Here is a 19,283-nt window from a genome sequence, read left to right as displayed (position 1 = left end):
GTGCGTTTCCCTTTTCCCATTTACCATTTTTGAGTAAGCATGAGTGAACATACACTTTTAAAGTTACAATAAAAGTCAAAGTAAATGTCTTACTTTGGAAAACTGGCTTTCTCCATTATGTATGCGACCTGAGACCTACCTTTTGTTGTGATGATTGTACTAACATCAAAGGTTCTGTCAGCACTTTTTTCTGCATAAATGTAACCTAGAAACTTGACTGATTTGTAAAAATAGATTTGCCATTTCAGGTTTCATGAATTCTGTATGACATCAGTATATTTCAGTCAACAGTCTTTTGACACAAGCAAGAAGAATACATGAATCTCTTGCACAGTTATGCTTTACTTAATATGTACTGCTCATATCACAGTGAAAACATGGCTTGGTCTCCATCATCAGATAATGTGATAAGGTTTCGTGAACATACAGGTCTTGCTATAAAGATCAAACATCACTAGTTAAATTCAATTGCCAAAACAATCTACAGTATATTTTCTCTCAAAAATGAACTTATCTTAATTTTTCTAGTGGTCACGTTGGACACATACTCCTGTATGGATCCTGGAATCCCAGTGAATGGCATACGGTTAAGCCATGACCTGTCCATTGGCTCTGTGGTGTCCTTTCGGTGTGACCCAGGATACAGGCTGAGCCACGAGGAACCTCTGGTTTGTGAGAAGAACCACTTCTGGAGCCACCTGCTACCCTCTTGTGATGGTACATATATGCAGTGTTTACTTTATTCCAGCACATACCCCCACAGGGATCCAGACTAAAATGTTCTTGCTGAAGACATGGTTGACACAGTATGACATGACATTGTAATTTTTATCCCCTTGAAGCTAAATGACCCTAAAATATAAAGATTAACCTTTTTGTTTTAGCTTTCCATCAATGCTAAGTCATTGAAAAGTGAACATGCACTTAATAATGATAACGTCTAATAATTGACCTGGATATGACTGACTGTTCTGATTTTATATATTAGTATTATACTGTGTTGTAGCTCACTTAAATAACCTTTTGAGAAAATACAAATTTATTTGCATCCACAGTCAAAAAGCTAAGTTTAAAGTATATCTTTAAACTTACAATAGTAAGTGCCTAGAGCTTTCTAAATACATTTTAGAGAAGGTAACTGGATTTTTACAGCAGCTTCTTTTACTGATGTACTTATTCTCAAAGCTCTGGAAAAAAAAAAAAAGAATGGCCTTGTAGGCAAGAGGTAACAACATAAGCATAAGTGACTATGGGTTGCCCACAGGAGGTCTGACTAACCAAACAAGAGCTTGTCAAAATGCTGTTTTATTCAGCAAATAGACTCATTTCTTGTGTGAACAATTTACTTGGGGTGTTATGAATCATGTAGTACTGAAGACATAGTATGCTCAACTTCAAAGCATGAAGTTCAGCATGTTCCTGATAGTTTTGATATGTCGCATCATCACAGTCTCTGGGCTATGTTTGTACAGTTTTCCTTTTAATGCTGTTTAGCTCACTGAAGGACAAGTGTGGTGATGATTGTTGCAGTGTACAAACCCTAAATGATGTCCCTTAGTCATGGACCACACGGAAAGAAAATAAGGAATTAAAAGTATGAAAGAATTGCTGGAAAGGTACCATGCGCATGATAGTATTACACATTGGTTTGTGATTTAAGTGTCATGCACCTGAGTGTGCCCATATGGACAAGACACTAACACACAATGCACAACCACAGATTCATCCTAGTGGTTATCCAGAAATATATCTTGAAGCGTTTTCTTGCCAGGTGTGTACCAAGGTAGTGTAAAATGCCTTGGCTCTTTTCCTATGGATCCTCATTTACCAAGCGTACTCATCCACTTTTAATGACTTTATGTAATTTTGGCTCATTAATAAAATATTTGATATAATTTTGATGGTGGGTAAGGATTCAGGCCTTGATGTGTTGTGCCTGCTGGAGGGCCCAAGGGTGTAAAGAGAGAGGATAAGAGGGGGGTTGGGTTTGTGCAGCTGTGGAGCCTCAGGCATCTTAGTGATCCTCCAAAACATCATCTGACATTCATTACTTTGAAAATATGTACATGCACAAGAGTTCTACTTCTAATATTTGTCAACAATCACTGTTTTGAGGAAAGCATCCGGGCACTTGGCTGTAGTGCCACCCTCAGGGCATGCAGGCCACAAAACACACGCAAACACACACTTCAAAAGACCAGACTTAAAGTACAGTGCTGTTATATGAAATGACCTTTAAGTTGAAACGCAATGACAGCAGGCGAAAACAGTTGCAGGTTTGAACAATATCCAATTAGACCAGTTAACCTTCAGATGGGTCCAGAATTAACCTCCGGGTCCTCAGCACCCAATGAAGGTTGAGGTTTATCTCATTAAATTCCTTTGATGCGATAAGGCACTTTCTAGCAGTCAATTATACTGTATGTCAGTAGTTAACATTCATGATAGTCATATTACTGAGGTGACATGTTGTTCATTTAGATAACACTCTATCACTTTATCTGTGGTGAACTGCAACTGGAAAAACTTGCAGTGCTATGCTGAGGGATTGTTTCTATTTGAGGGGGAAAAATCTGTCACTTGGAAATCTAGCAACATGCTCCTATCTGTTGAATATGCATGTGTCAGTTCAGGTCTATTGTAAGTAAATTTGCTGGACTATCATATTTTCTGACAATTTCTTTCAGTATATGATTACATAAGAGAAATACAAATATGGACAGATAGCTGAATTAATGAATAATTTACTGTCCATTTGGGCAGTAGGGCTTGGCAGAATTACAGGTGCTCATAAAAATAGCAGGAGAGGAAGTGATATGATTCAAATGCATTATTCATTTAAATCGTTCCTTTGTCTTCGGGTGAAGGATTTATTGGTTCATTTACAATTTCCGTTCTTTTTTTTTTTCCTTTCTTCCAGCAACAGTTATCATTTATTATCTCTTCTTTCTTTTCAGCATCATGTGGTGGGGATATCAGGGGACCCAGAGGGATCATCTTATCACCTGGCTACCCAGAGCTGTATCCTAACTCGCTAAACTGTACGTGGACTGTAGAAGTCAGCCATGGAAAAGGTAGGACAACCTCAAAATTTAAAATAATACATTGTGCGCACATTGAAATGCTTTTTAATTTGGTCGTACTACATGTACTCTTAATCTATAGAAAGTTTCAAATGTTTCTCTTTGGTATTTATGTGAATCATTCACATAATACATCACAATTATCACAATTTCATAATTATGGTACCTCTGTTTTATTCAAAAATAATGTTTCATGGTAATTCAACAAATAAAAATAGTGAAGTAATCATTAAGTAGTTCTTTCAGATATTAACCATTTTCATATTAAAAGCACATTGAGCTTAGTTAAGTGCACTGTTGTACTCTTTTATTCATTATCAGTTAATTCAATTGTCAAAACCTTATTTCCCATATAGTGTTATCTTTAATGGCAGAAGTCACACAGAAATATAAGTACTCCCTCCACAGCTTTTGTTGATGTCATTACTCCTATAAGCAAAAACTTATACTGTGAAGGTGAAATGTATTCGGTACAGACAAGAACAAAACTAGGATTTGACTGTTTATGCTTTAGTTTAAACAGATAATTTAACTTACATAAATATCTGTCCATATGTAATTCCAAGGGGTCTATAATACTGCAACTGCAATGTGTTGTTTTTTATTTATTTTGAATTATTATAACAATCACCTGATATACGTTCTATCCACAACATTAAAGTCCTTTTAATTCATTTCAGCACTATCTACAGGCTTAAAAGTCAATTTCTTAAAAAACTACTATAAAGGATAAAAACTTTTAACTAATTTACTAATTAAATGCAAATATTTTTACACAGACCTTTTTGGTGCACTAAGTCATTCAAAATTCAAAATTTAGTGCAAGCAGTTACATCTGATATACAAACATAAGCTGCTTTCAGACACGCACTAGAACCCTTAACCTCTCTAGATATTACCCATGTGATCTGCATGTGTGAATGTCCCTCAAGACACTTAAAGTTGCTTATCCAGCAGTATGTGTACCTGTAACCTTGTGTTGGGTTAAGGAGTTAACGCCATGCTGCATAGTCACTGCAAAATATTAGTTGATGGTAGTTGTTTTTTATATATATATTATCTATACTAGTTGAAACACATGCTTCCAGGTCATGCTTCCTGTCTTCCCTACAGGATGAAACTGATCAGCCACAACTTCGACACCACCATCTGGTGTTAATGTTATTGAGTAAAGTACTTGCTTTATACTGTATGATAACAAGTTATGAATCTTTAACCATGATTTACCTTGTGTATTTTTATCCTGTGGCTACTGACTGGAAGGCAAATTTCTCTTTAGGTCTAGTATCTATGTACTGTAACTATTCCACTTAGTAATTACTAACATCCAGAGCATACTGTATTAAAGGATTGGGATGTTCCCTCATGGGGATGGCTCTTGATTAATTGATTATTTGTCTTTACTCTGTGTAACATAATTGCTGTTTTTCAGTGAACCATTAATCATTTTATTTATTTATGGTTGTTTGGGACTCTGTTTATCAAGGGAGCCAAACACTGTGGAGGGCATTATAGAGTGTTAACCAAACAGATTCAACAGATGGCATGAAAATGGCACCCCTTATTGTACTGTGACAAGGAGCCAACTGGCCATCACGGGTGAAATGAAGATGTTTTTATTGGTCTGAGTGACAGTGTAAAAAGGCAAGCAGGGTGTATAAACACAGAGCTTGTTTTCCAACCTAAATGTTTAATAATCATTTAATCATGTAATATAATTTTGCCCAACCTGAAGATGATTTGTATTTTTGAATGTTTTTGCTGTTGTAGCAGATATTCAACGAGTGTGTTTTCTCTCTCCATCTCAATCAGTATTGTTGGCCTGCTGGGCCAGATAGAGATGTGTTCTCTTCTAGTTTAAAGTTAAAAGTAGATGGAAAGTGTGAGGGAAAACTCACTCAATGCTCATGTAATGGGCAAATGCCTTATTTGTTTAACTATTAAATATAAAATTGAAACTTTACATAACAGATGCTGGTAGATGAATATAAAACTAAACAAAAAAACTAAAACCAAATCAACACAACTTATTTTCATGATAATGATGATGACATTTGAAATTATAGTGCATAAAATGACAACATTTAAATGGAATTAGAAAAGTCAGAGGCATATTCCTTACAAAGATCTTTCTGTATCTTGATTTTCTTTTCTTACTTTTCCCACCAAGGTGTCCAATTCACTTTTCACTCCTTCCACCTGGAGGATCACCATGACTACCTTCTTATAACAGAAAATGGCAGCTTCGCTCAGCCACTAGCTCGACTCACTGGTTCAGAAAGGCCTTCACCAGTTAATGCTGGCCTGTACGGGAACTTCAGGGCCCAACTACGCTTCATTTCTGACTTCTCTATATCACTGCAGGGATTCAACATCTCTTACTCAGGTATGAAGGCATGTGATACTTCTGCCTGAAAGAGACAAAGTGAGAGAGAGACTGCTAAAAATGTGGTGGTTGGAATTGTTAAATGGAGGGGTAAAGAGAAAAGGTTGATGACATGGTGACAGACAGAAAGAGACGGCATGTTTAATGATCAAAGATCAAAAGTGTTGAACCTTTCTAAAGCATGCAAAAAGTAACATGAGAGTGATTTGTTGGTCAGAATGGGAGCAGACTTAAGGCAGACAATGCCTCAGGCTGTGCTGATCAGAGCAGGGTAATTAAGAGACAACAAGGTCACGCTGGTAGAGGAGTGATCATCAAAGGATCATATGTGGACCACTATCCTAAGGACTGACAAGATGGGGAGGACAGGGTAGGAGTGTGGTGGTGAGAAGTGGTGCAGAAATAATGCTCCCTACCCCTGGTGCAGAGACTGAAGAATTTAGGAATACATAAAGGTAGGAATCAATGGCACCCACAAGGGGAGGCCAGAGGGGCCATGGCCACCCCTGGAAATTGCTGGCCACCCCACTGCCCCCCCTAGAGAAGCTCACCCTTTAATAAATTATATCCATGTTATACAAACTGTACAGTAATCTCAGATCAAGATGTTAGTGCAAAACTTAATTAATAACTAAATCATGAGTAAACAAATGAATCAGAAGTAAAATAAATATACAGCCCTGTTCCCACCAATTTTTACTGACTGAGGCGCTCCATCACAATAAGGAATGATAATTCCAACCTTCACCTGTGGGGGCGGGCCAAAAGGCGTGCAGTAAGCTGAAAAACCATAGAAAGAAGCAGAGGAAGAAACAGTGTAGCCGTAAATGTAATTAAATTGAAAACAAGCCACATTTTGTAAACTTTAATCATTAATTCAGTCACCTCATAAAGTTTGACTCTACTTTTCCCTCCAGCTTCTCCGTAGCCAGAACCTTCTCTCTGCCTGCAACAGACACGGCGGCAGGCGAACTCTGGCAGCAAATACCACAAATATATTATGATACTGCATAGTTGGTTCAATTTAATATGCAGACTTTTTTATGTTTTTAGACTAATATACTGTAATATTTACATTGAACTTCCCCTTTGTAATTCAGACTTTATTGTATTATTCTAAGATAAGATAGTATTTATAAGTCCCAAAATGGTGAAAGTCCCATGTTCACAGCAGCAGACGAAACAGAGATGAGCACAGGAAGATCTTTAAAAACAAACTGAAAAAGAAACAAAATAGAATAAGTTACATATAATAGTGGTTTTATGATTATTATTATTATTTTCTTTCTTAAGAAAATAATAATAATAATAATTTTTATATACATATATGCATATACACATTCACTGGGCCTAGCCGGCCACCCCTATGAAAACTTTCTGGGGGCCCCACTGGTAGGGATATGTGTGTTAAGCAAAGAGAGAAAAGAGATGAGACAGATGGTGATGTTGAGTGAGCAGGGTTGATGGAGAGGGTGGAGAGGGAATGAATAAGACAGACAGTAAAGTAAAAAAATAAAAAGAAGTGTGTAGAGAGAGAGAGAGAGAGAGACCGCTTCATGAGTATTCTGGGTAAATGTTTGCCTGCTGTTTGCTGAAGTGAAGCATAACTTATGCAACCATGAATATTCATGAAATTTTGTTTGCCTGTGTGTGTGTGTGTCCATGTCCATGTGTGCTCTGTAATTGACATTTATAGATTTCCTGATTAGAATTTATTTTTTAACCTTTATGACCTCTAATGAAAATCTGCCAATGCTGTTTGGTCACATCCTACTCTAGTGAGCTGCTGTAATATTTTGCTGCGTGGAACAATCCTACATAGTTCTGCATATGACCAGACACAGACCATAAGAAGAATGCTGCTTGAAGAGAAGTGCCTTGTTCTTCTGCCTTGTTTTATGCAGCCCGAGTTGCATCTACATTGCAAATGGCCACCCATAGGGTATATACTGTATAAGAATATTGCAGACAGGGCGGCATAGGTTTTAGAAAGCCCATCCTTCATCTAGACAACCTGGGTTCAAGCTTTGGCATGCATGCACCCAAGAAAGTTAATCACCACATGCTACAATAAAGCTTTCTTATGCTGAATGCGCTCTTTAAAATGAGCAAGAGAATGGGCTTTCCAATGAAGATTATCGTTATTGATTATCAATATTGATTTATAGCAGTAAAATCACTGTAATAAGTTCACATACCATTTAGTAATGTATTTTTGTTGCCATATCAGCATTTTTGTTTCTTGCAACTTGTTTTCTGTTTCTTTTTTTTATTTTTTTTTTTTGCCAACTTGTTTCCAGAGTATGATCTTGAGCCCTGTCAGGACCCTGGAACACCTCAGTTCGGATGGCACACAGGTTCCAGGTTTGGAATAGGTGACTCGTTGGCGTTCTACTGCAACACGGGCTATCGTCTACAGGGGGCAAGGGAGATTGTGTGCTTGGGAGGTGGCCGTCGCATGTGGAGTGCCCCTCTGCCAAGGTGTGTGGGTACGTGGTCAGCTGCTTTTATTCTGTTTTTCTTCCTCGTTTGTGTTTGTGTATGTGTATGTCTATTAGTCTGTTGCAGAATTTATGGTCTTGCAAATTTTAGGTGAGGACTCAATCTTCTAGTTGCCATTTTGTAGTAGAGATATTTTTTCATTTAAACTATGTCCATTCACATGCTGTAAGCAGAATATGTGTGGAGTGCTTAACTTGTTTTTGTACAGCATGCCTTTGGCACACCTGTTCAGCCCTGAGTTAGGAAAGACTAATATGACAATATGACAACAGTGCATGGAAACAAATGAAAGTTCTTTCATCATTAATGCAAATCTTATAGAAAATAGCATATTATGCAATGATGTCTCCTTATTCAATTTTGGAAAGTAATTTTCTATTGTTTGGTGGTCTTTGCATGGTGCCTGTAAGGTTTTTGCACAGGGCATTTATTTCACAATGTGTCTATGCCAGTTGATAATCATTTTTATAATAGCAAAGTAATTAAAGGGATGGACACAATCATTAATAACAGACATTTAAATTATAGCTTTATCTCTTTAGTAACATCCTAATGAACCTGTTATGTGATTTCTATTACCTCGTGTGTATTTATTACAAATCTAGTAAGGTCTGTTTTTGCAGTGCCTAGTGTAGTGCAACTGATTATGTCTGTTGTCTGCTTTCTTGCAGCGGAGTGTGGATCAACAGTCTCTAACAATGAAGGAGTTCTTTTGTCACCAAACTATCCAATGAACTATGATAATAGCCACGAATGCGTATACAGCATTCAGGTCCAGACAGGCAAAGGCATAAACATCACTGCCATCACCTTTGAACTTGCACAAGGTGACATCCTCAAGGTAATGAAACAATGCAGTTGTTGGACTCTGATGACAGAAAACAGATTACCAACAAAGAAACTGAGGGCTTTGGCTAAGAACTATGTCAAATCAATTAATGTGTGTTTTTAATTAATAGTATATGAGACAGGTCAAGGTGCTTTTTAATATGTACAACATGGGGAAACAAGGAAAGGGATTTTGTGAATAGCACCAGACGGAATGCAGAATTGTTTAGCCTTGGAAGTCAGAGCAAAGGTTAAACAACAACAACAGCAGCAGCATCCCTTTGGGAAGGAAAAGATTCATTTCTTTGCTCAAGGGCATTTTAACAGTTTTGGTAAGCACCACAGATGTGATGTAAATGACTATGTAGTCCCCACTTCACAGCTGGAATGCACTCTTTTTGGGATGCAGATGTCTTGTTTAATGCTTTAATTAACAGCATTGTAGCCTACGATCTGTGCTTCAAGTAATGGAGTAGTGTAGACGGTAATCTCCTGTACTTAGTCTTTTTGTGAACATCTGAAATGTGGAAAGACATGCTCAGAAAGCTAAATTGACTTGAAGAGGAGCCTTGTATTTCATTTCTTATTTCACAGATGTCAATCAGTTAAAATCAGGTATACTGCTGAAATTTTGCATTTGCAAATATAAAAGGGTGCTTCCTCAACTCCATTCTAAATCATAATCTCTAGGGTCATGGATTAAAAAAAGAATATCAATGATTAAAAATGCTTTTCCAATTATGTTTTTCCACAAAACATAGTAGAAACATTCAGGACCTTACCTTGGAGAATACTGATATTGAAGAGCCATTATTTAGTTAACAATTGCTGTTCACTTAAAATGTATGAAAATTCAAATCCTCCATATGTCCAGAGTTGTTTGATTTTCCACATTATCAGCCTTGTTAATTTAGCTGTGCAGATACACAGTATCAAATCAATGAGAGGAATTATGGTGACATCAGTGTAATGTTTACATCTTCTTTGGGACATTGGTTTTACAATATAGCTGGACCATCAAGCAGCATATACAGCACTAATGGCATCTTCAGCATTACTATTTTAATATTTGTAATATTATTTTACTTTATTGTAAGTAGTACATCCTCTATAAGCAGCAAACGTCTACATCATGCTTCTCTCTGTCTCTGATCAGGTGTATGATGGAAAAGATGGTTCAGCTCCACTCCTTGCCACCTACACAGGCACACTAATGCAAGGTCTGTCCCTTACCAGCACTTCGAACAATCTGTGGCTTGAGTTCTACTCCGATCAGGAGGCGACGGCGGCGGGGTTCCGGCTCATATACCACAGTAAGTCACATTTCATTTCCCTGGGGGAGGAGAACCCTGAAGCGCCTTCAAGTCGGTGAATTTAGCTGCACTTCAGGACCCAGGCATTTTTAATAGTAGAATTTAAAAGAAATTTTTAATTGACCCTCACCCTGCTTCACTTTGTCTTTTACTGTCAGGGTGTCTATTAAATACGGTGTGGTGTTTCTGCACCCTTCCTGCAGGAAAATCTTTTCCTGCCTTTCTGTTCCTGTGTCTCTGTGTGAATCCTTTCATGGTTTTCGTTTGTGTTCCACTGCTGCAATAAGCATCCATGTGTGCTTTATACCTTACTAAAATAGGTGAATTATTGTTGGAACTGTCTTTGTATATGTGTTAGAAATGTGTGTGTATGTGTGCTCTGTTTGCAGTGAGTGCCTCTGCTTGTGTGTCTATTGAAAGTTTTGGGACATTGCTGTAAGTGGGCCAGTAATAGATGGCTTTTGTTTCCCTCTCTAATTGGCTTGCTGAATGTGTATTGTTGCTAACAGTTTCTAATTTATTACTGTGACGAGAGAATGTTTTGGTTACACTGCATTTTGCAGTCCAATTTAAAGTGTTTTTGTGTTTCGCTCGTTTTCTGAATCTTTTCTTGCCCATCAGTGTGTTTTCTAAGGTAGAAATCTACATAGACCAAGTGGCATGGCAACAGGCCAAGTGCTGTTTTCACTTTAATATTATGAAAGCCAAAAAAAGTTTTTGCTCACTTGTGATTACTAGTCTTACTCTAGCAATTTTCTTTATGTGATAATTACACAGGATGTTTAGGGACAATGTACTATAGTTTAAATTAATTTGGAGTCTTGCGTTAAATTGCAGTTTGCATAACTCCTGAGAATTTGACAGATCTAAAATAAATCACAAAATGCACAGTAATCAGCAATGTGTGCTCATTTACAACAACTAAATATTAACATCTAAATGCACCTAGTTTAGATGAAAATATGGTTTAATTATAAGCTTCCCTTTCGAGTTACAGAATTAACCATAATTAAGTATCACATAATTGGATTTCATTTTCGATGTTTCCAGTGATGTGCACACGGCAAATAGCAGAATGTAAGTTGGCTGGCCTTATCATCTAAAAGTGCAGTCTTTACTTGGCCTTTTCAACCAGAATGAATAGTCCTTTTCAACTTGGAGGGGATTGACTGATCTCTGAGCACCATGAGAGCAAGTAGAATGTGGGATATGGGCAGATTAAATCATTTGTCAACATGAAATCTGATCATGTTTTCATGACTCTTCTACCAAAAGTGCTGAGGTAATTTTCAAAATGTGAACAGTAACTGCTGGAGATTTATACTGGTCATGACACTTGTAATACTACCATAACATCTGGCATGGGCATGGACCTCGCTCAGAGAAGAGACCATAAATCAACACTGCTGGGTTTATGTGCAGCCACTGTTGCTGCATAGCAGACCACTTACATTTAGTACCTGAAAGAGAGGAACATTTAGAGGCCATGGTCAAGTTCAACATGGCCAACATGGTAAGCTAAAATGCTACTGCAGCATTTTCTTGTTGGTGTTTGTTATACCCCAAAGTGTTATGACTGGCTCTTTCTCAGCCGTGGTAAATGTCCACACTCAATTGAACATTTAATTGGGAACTAATTGTGTTGTCTGTCCAAAAAGGAATCATTTACTGCCAAGTAATATAATGGGACTGTAAGCCCAGCCCTCATCTGTACTTAAGTGAAAATTAATTCTCAAAGCTCAATCAATACTTTTTTACAATACAGATAAATGAAAATATGGTGCTGGTTTACAGAGTGGCTGCGCTCCTGTGGACCTGACAGTTCTGTGTTTGCATGTGTTCATGGTCATTCTTCAACTCTAGCCTTCTCTCTTTTTTCTCTGTCTCCCTGTGTATTTTTTATGTCCAGGTTTTGAGCTGTCCCACTGTGATGATCCAGGTGTGCCACAGTTTGGCTTCAAAGTCAGTGACCAGGGTCACTTTGCTGGAAGTGCTATCACGTTCGGCTGTGACCGAGGTTACACCCTGCACGGCAGTGGCATGCTCAAGTGCATGACTGGGGAGAGAAGAGCATGGGACAACCACCTCCCATCGTGTATAGGTAATGCTTGTTACCTGTGTATGTGTTCTGGTCCAAGATTTTCTGTCTCCTTGTATCTGTCTCTCTGTCCTTATTCAGAAACTTTTATTATTGTTATTCAGGTCATGCACATTGTCACCATTGATCTGCAAAGTGTTAATTCCAGGGATTTATCCCTACATGATTTCTACTTAATTGAACTTTGTTGGAAGAAAATGCGCTGCTTGTCATTATGCAAGAACATATAAACAACTTTGATGTTTTATTGTGAATCATTGATCTCTGTGTGTTCCTGATGGGGGAAAAAATTGTGTATAGAGCAGAGAACAATAGTGAAGCAATCTGTACTGCTGCTGAGCTTTTACTGTGTTGCTCTGACTGTGTTTCATTTGTGGGCTTACAAATTAGATGGATATATCCAATTGACCATAATTTTTCTTTAAGGAAAGGCACATAATTATCAGAATACTCCTATCAGATTGAGTCATAGACATGATGTAGGGTCTTGGTTGTACTTTCATATTCACAACATGCTGAAACAGAAATCATAAAGCTATTACCTGCGTACTGCTAGAGTCTAGAAGGTGTTGTGAAGCAGTGTCTGTTTCTTGATGTCTAGAAGTGATGGATTAGGGTAAGAAATGATTTACAAACTCCATACGTGTGCAGAATTGCACTTTAAATGTCACTGTATCCTACTGCCTTTTTCAGCGAAACATGTATTTGTTAAGTTTTGTGGGTAAAGGGATTTTAGTCTGGCATTGTGGCATGTGCAATACAATCACACATTCAAGAAAAAAAGAAACTGAATCAGTCTATTGATTAACTGTTTAATTGTGCCGGATCACTGAATGGTCAGTATTAATAGCAAGGTTCGTATCTGTGAGCTGACTGCGAAATGGGATTTCCAGCTATTTCTCCAGGGCCACATCCCGGCTCTTGTCAAGGACTTTTACATTTGCTCTGTGTTATGATACTGATTATAGCCTACCACTGTGGCAATCTAATGCAATTTTCCTATTAATTAAGTGCCGTTTGTTCTGTAATATCAATAGCAAAACGATAACCAGGGGAGAGACAACATAGATTGGATGATAAGATATTCCTTCACTCATTAACATTTGTAGCAGTGTCCTCCCTGCAGTCCAGAGCCCAGTCTATATATGCTCTAGACACAGTCTTTTTAAAGTTAATTAATAACATCATTAGGAGAAATACTTAGAGACAAGACAAGTTTTGCTCCTGTGAGTATTTCTTAAAATCCTTGTTGCGGTCCCATTACCTGTTACCAGGCAATGCAAACTGTTCATTTTCAGTTATTTTATTTTAAACTACTGCTCATTAGTCACCATTGTAGACCCTTGAGTGTCAGTAAGCTTTGACCCACATATTTTTATAGATAGAAGTTTTTTCCTGTTTGGTTTCATCACATGTGGACGTGTGTGTGTGTGTGCGCATGTTTGTGCTGCAGCCGAGTGTGGTGGCAGTTTCAAGGGTGAGTCTACAGGGCGGATCCTCTCTCCTGGGTATCCTTTCCCCTATGACAACAACCTCAGGTGCACCTGGACAATTGAGGTCAGCTCTGGCAACATTGTCAGGTAACTCAACCTGCTGACAACATAGTCATATGATATATAATGATCATGCGTATTTATGCATATATGTTATGTCTATTATAAAAGAGTTTGCTATTGTCTTTAACTATTATCTTAAAATGGTTTAAAAAATAATTCTAAACTAGAATATCTTGAGATATACAATAATTTATCTAAGTATACTAATTGTTTTGAGCTCTGTTACTCATGAAATATGGTGGTTATGATGAGAAAAACCTTAATAGCTGTAAAATATAATTGCAATTGCAGATTATACAAAATAAAATTGCCTACCGATGAAATTATTGGAATTGTTGTAAATACATCATCAATGATCTGTGGACATCATTGCTTGACTTGACTTCAGAAGTTCTAATCCTAATCCTCCTAAAATGTTTTATTAAGATGTTGTGAAGTTTAGTCCAGGTTTTAAACATAATCTCCTCTAAAGCTAGATGTCATCAAGTGACATGGACATTTTTTGGTTGAGAGCTTCTAGTATTACTGTGAAACAAAACCCATTTGTGCTTGGAGGTTGAAGTAAACATTGCATGATTTCATAAAGTCAGCCACACATTCTTTGTCAGATAAGCTGCTTCAGGCCATCACTTGATGAGGCTGAAGATAAGTCACTGCTTTGTATTTTTAACTGGCAGACTTTGATCGATGATACCAAATCTTAACTGAAATGCCCCAAAACATGGGGACACTGCTTTTAGATGGATCTCTTCTTTTAACTCAGTTTAATCTTTCCATGTTCAGCACCAACTTGTCATCTTGGGAACATTTATTTTTGTTTTATTTGGGATGCAGTTGTGCACAACCATTATTAAATTAACGAAACATGAGTGAATAAACTGACAAATAAGCTAAATTGCTCTCAGTCCCACTGATCATAAGTTAAATTAATGAATTGCCTTGAATTAAACTTGAACTGAACTGTAGCCACAGTAATGGTCTCCTCTGTTCACCTCTCCCAGTCTCCAGTTTCTTGCGTTTGACACAGAGGCGTCCCACGACATTTTGAAAGTTTGGGATGGGCCTCCTGAGAATGAGATGTCGCTAAAGGAGATCAGCGGCTCTCTGCTACCAGAGGGAATCCACTCTACTCTCAACATCGTCACCATTCAGTTTGAAACGGACTTTTATATCACTAAGTCTGGTTTTGCCATTGACTTCTCTAGTGAGTATTCCAAGAAGGTGATGTATTATAGATAATATGCTACACAAGTTGGAAACAAACATCAGGTTATAGCCAGTTTGTATAGAAATGCACATTCATATTAACCTGTGTGTGTTCTGTCTTGTTCTTATTGATTCCCTGTATATTGCATGCACATGCGTATTTGTGGATGTGAGTCATATGTGTGTTTGCCCTTCAGGTTCTCTTGCGACAGCCTGCCGAGATCCAGGAATTCCCATGAATGGTAGTCGCAATGGGGAAGGGAGGGAGCCTGGTGACTCTGTGACCTTCTCTTGTGATCCAGGATATGAATTGCAGGGGGAGAGCAGAATCACCTGCATCCAAGTGGAAAATAGATACTACTGGCAGCCCAGCCCTCCAAGCTGCATTGGTGAGAGAGAGGGGCATAGTGGGAGTAGGGGGGTGGAGAGCCATATGTGGACTGAAAGAGTGAAGGATGGAAGTGTATCATATCAGAATGGAAGAGAGATGGTAAAGGGAAGAGGAAGCAAGTTTTTCTAATAAATGGCTTCAGCAGAGATGATAAATCTCTCTCACTGGTATTTTAAGAATATGCTTAGGTTAAACTTAACTATTCACATATGTCAGAGTTGTTACCGTTAAGTGGACAATTTCACTTCTGTAGCCGAAGATTCAGCCTTCTATTGTCTCTCAGCACATTGTCCTATTAGACCTTAACACCTAATTACTGCTAATTGGTCTGAGACTTTGTTTTCTGAACTATGTATTTGAAGGTCTTGCAGTGCAAAAACAAAATCACACAGCAGACATAATGTAATGACACTAATAGCAATTGTTTGAGTGAAAGCTTCATGCAAATATTGGCTGTCCTTAGACTACTTAGTGCTATCACAGCAAATAAGAACAACATACTCATCAGCGTGTTGCTAACACTTCAACTGGTGAAAGATGACAGCTGTTTATTCATCAAACTCACAAATGACAAGTGCTGTAGATGATTTTGTGACACTTTAAAACTGAGGCACACACAGTATCTTAAACAAAAAAACATAATCCATAAATACCAAATTTCACAATTCATTAATTGATTATTAAGTTGTCTTAATAGCTTACGGTGGAAGCCATTAGCAAGGCAATTATACATGGGAGTGATAAGTGGAAATTTTTGTCATTTGGGTTGTTAAATGAGAAAATAAATCTTGAAAAATGATTTAGAGATCCATGTTGTTGCTTGTGTTAATTTAAAGTTGAAATCTGTGTTCGAGTTTATATTTGTTTGCCATATTCATCAATTTTATTTCTGACTGACACTAACTTAATGAGAGAATTTTGTGTTTGTGTGTTGAGCTGATCTGTTGTAAAATAAACAGAAAACACTTACAATATACTGTCTATATATTCTGTAAAGTCTTCACAAGACAAATGTCAGAAAAATTACTTTTATCGTCATGATATAGGAAACGAATGGTTTAGTCACACTGTTTGCATTAAATCACTGCAGTAACTAATAGTTGTTATGAAGAGATGTTCTACAATTCAAAGAAATTATATTTATTGATCTAAGTTTTCAATCTTTACCTGTCTTATCTGAAGTTTTCTTTCTTTTTCATCTCTCAAGCACCATGTGGCGGCAATGTGACTGGATCTTCAGGATTCATCCTCTCTCCCAACTATCCACACCCATACCCACACAGCAAAGATTGTGACTGGCTTATCGCAGTCCACTCTGACTATGTCATCTCTTTGGCTTTTATTAGGTACTGTGAGCTGATACATTGTCCATTTTACCTTGTTTAGCTGCCTTTAGCCTAATCACAAAGCAAAACAACACTACAGTAGAAGTGTATGTAGTTACACTAGCTGATCAGAAATAGCTAAATGATTATTACTAAAGTTTATTATAAAATATTATTACATTAAAAATATTAATGTAGGAAATCCAGGACTATATTGTCTAGAGGAACAGTCAAAAAAATATACTGGACAGCACTGAAAAAACAGTGTTGTCCTCAAGCTAAGCTTTCTCTAAATCTGCAGTCCCCTTATAACTTACCTGAAACATAATGGAGTCGGTTCTCAGTGGATGCTCAGCAGTTCAGGATTTGCCGTGGAATTGCTTGTTTTCTGCAGTGGAACCAGCTTTAACATCATAGTATTGAGCAAAGTTGGCCATGTGTGTTAAGCAAGGAGCCTGAGTTTAAGTCAAGGTGTGTTCGGAGATAGCAGAAGACACATCAGTGCCTCTACAGCCACCTAGGAGGCAACTGCCACTTTACAGAAATTTGGTGAAACCTGGATTAATTCTGTTTATTGCAAACAGAGTAGTGATAGGAGTGCATCTTATTTCCTTGGCTGAATTAGACCATAGGCTTTACATAATTAATTGCAATCTATGCATGTAACAGCAATACTGGCAGAGGAAACTCAGATGGGCCTCGGGGCTCTTTTTTCATGTGCAGTCATCTCTACACTGTTGAATATAATTCTCATACAGTAGATGTTTTGTGAGGGCCTAAATAAGAAGCATAGTTGCAGGTACATTGGCTCTTTCTGCAGCTCATCCAACCCTCTCTCTTCCAGAAGTGAAGAAGAGAAATTTGCCATGTTTCTTTTTCAACTTTGTCCTTCAAACCAAACGTCTAATAAAGTTTCCGTAGCACGATTCTGCTTTCTCTCTTGGGAATGTCAAATGAACGGATAGAGTTATGATTTTAAATTGTAGTTGCCTTGATCCAACTGAAATGCAATTATCTCCAAGCTATTTACATTTTTGTCATAAGCCACGCTCATTATTTTGAAAACAAATGCTCCTCTCTCACTATGGCATGTGATTTGATATACAGCGCTACGATATGAAACGATCTTTTCACACTGCATTGCCATTGCCATCTGGGAAGATTTTGTGCCACCACAGTGTCACAACAATTTAATCTCTTTTCACCTCTTGGGGGAGATATCTTTTTTTATCTCTTTATCTGGAGATGCAAAACAAATCGCTTGGCATGATTCACTTCTACAGCTGTGGTGCACACTTTCATTTTGAAACCCTAATGCATTCTAAATCTCTCATACAATCTGTACGATCTGGTGGTTAAGACTTGTCAAAATAATAACTGTTTTATCTCTCATTTGTCTATTTCTTTCACTTGTCACAGCTTCAGTATTGAGCCCAACTATGATTTCTTGTATATCTACGATGGGCCAGACAGCAGTGCTCATCTGATTGGCAGTTTCCAGGACAGTAAACTTCCTGAGAAGATTGAGAGCACTTCCAACTTCATGTACTTGGCCTTTCGTAGCGACGGTTCTGTGAGCTACACTGGTTTTCATTTGGAATACAAAGGTACTTCAACTGGGATTCTGTGTGCATTTTCACAATATGTTAATGCCTTATAGGAGGGCATTTCATTGAATGCACAGATCAACCAAGACATTAACACTACCTGGTGGTTTTATTGTTGTGGTGAACAGAGGAAATAAAAAACTATAATGCTGAGTTCAGAGTATTACAGCTTGCTGCATATGGAGCTGTGTAGCTGCAGATGCATTAAAATCACCAGGTGGTATCAATGTTGTGGTTGATCGGTGCATATTAATAAATTAAGAAACAGTACTATTTCTAATGTTGATGCCAGCTCTGAGAATAACTTCTAATTCATTCTTATTGATCTTCAAAAATTTGAATATGTTGCTCTTTTAAAAGGTTTTGTTAAATCAGAAACCTTTTGCAAACTGTAGTATTTATAAATACAGTGTTTTAGCCTAATTTGAAATCTCTTTCATTTTAGACTGTTGCCATTGTTCTAAAAGCTTTATTCTTTTGATTGGCAGCAAAACTGCGGGAGGCATGCTTTGATCCAGGGAATGTGATGAATGGCACTAGAATGGGTACTGACTACAAGCTGGGATCGATGGTGACATTTCATTGTGAGGCTGGCTATGTGCTGCAGGGCTACACCACACTGACATGTGTCATGGGCAACAGCAAAAGGCCAGAGTGGGACAGAGTTAAACCAAGTTGTCAAGGTAAGTTGCAACACAGTTTGTTGCATGGTGCACACGTCTCTCACAGAAGTATGAATTCAATATTAAACTGAAAAGTTCCTAAAGCAATAACAACACTGTACTGGTTGAATCCAAAATGAGCAGGTTAATTGGTAACAGCAGAGGATATCGTGATTGTGTGATTGGATGAGTTGACATCCACCAAAGTTCAGTTGAGGCTCAACACTTTGTGCCAATCACTGCGAGAGAATTATCACTCTGAATATTTCTCAAGTTTGCAAAAACTTTAGGTCTGTTACCAACTGCAATACTTAATATTGTGAAAC

General features: G+C 37.7%; 1 protein-coding gene across 2 annotated transcripts in view; it reads left to right on the top strand.

Moving 5' to 3' along the window:
• Positions 1-19,283, top strand: part of LOC113170693 (CUB and sushi domain-containing protein 3-like) — a 196,595-nt gene that overhangs the window by 68,800 nt on the left and 108,512 nt on the right. For both annotated transcript variants that reach the window (XM_026372889.1, XM_026372888.1), the window contains exons 18-30: positions 529-717; positions 2,958-3,074; positions 5,254-5,469; positions 7,770-7,958; positions 8,643-8,812; positions 9,956-10,112; positions 12,022-12,213; positions 13,664-13,790; positions 14,768-14,970; positions 15,170-15,361; positions 16,571-16,709; positions 18,108-18,295; positions 18,784-18,978. In XM_026372889.1, coding sequence (XP_026228674.1) covers positions 529-717; positions 2,958-3,074; positions 5,254-5,469; positions 7,770-7,958; positions 8,643-8,812; positions 9,956-10,112; positions 12,022-12,213; positions 13,664-13,790; positions 14,768-14,970; positions 15,170-15,361; positions 16,571-16,709; positions 18,108-18,295; positions 18,784-18,978 — 2,274 coding nt within the window. The remainder of the gene's footprint in view (positions 1-528; positions 718-2,957; positions 3,075-5,253; positions 5,470-7,769; positions 7,959-8,642; positions 8,813-9,955; positions 10,113-12,021; positions 12,214-13,663; positions 13,791-14,767; positions 14,971-15,169; positions 15,362-16,570; positions 16,710-18,107; positions 18,296-18,783; positions 18,979-19,283) is intronic.

Source organism: Anabas testudineus, chromosome 16 (assembly GCF_900324465.2).
Source record: "Anabas testudineus chromosome 16, fAnaTes1.2, whole genome shotgun sequence".
In the NCBI taxonomy this organism is placed as follows: domain Eukaryota; kingdom Metazoa; phylum Chordata; class Actinopteri; order Anabantiformes; family Anabantidae; genus Anabas; species Anabas testudineus.
The sequence above is the reverse complement of the archived record's forward strand: the minus strand, read 5'-3'. Positions and strand labels throughout refer to the sequence as shown.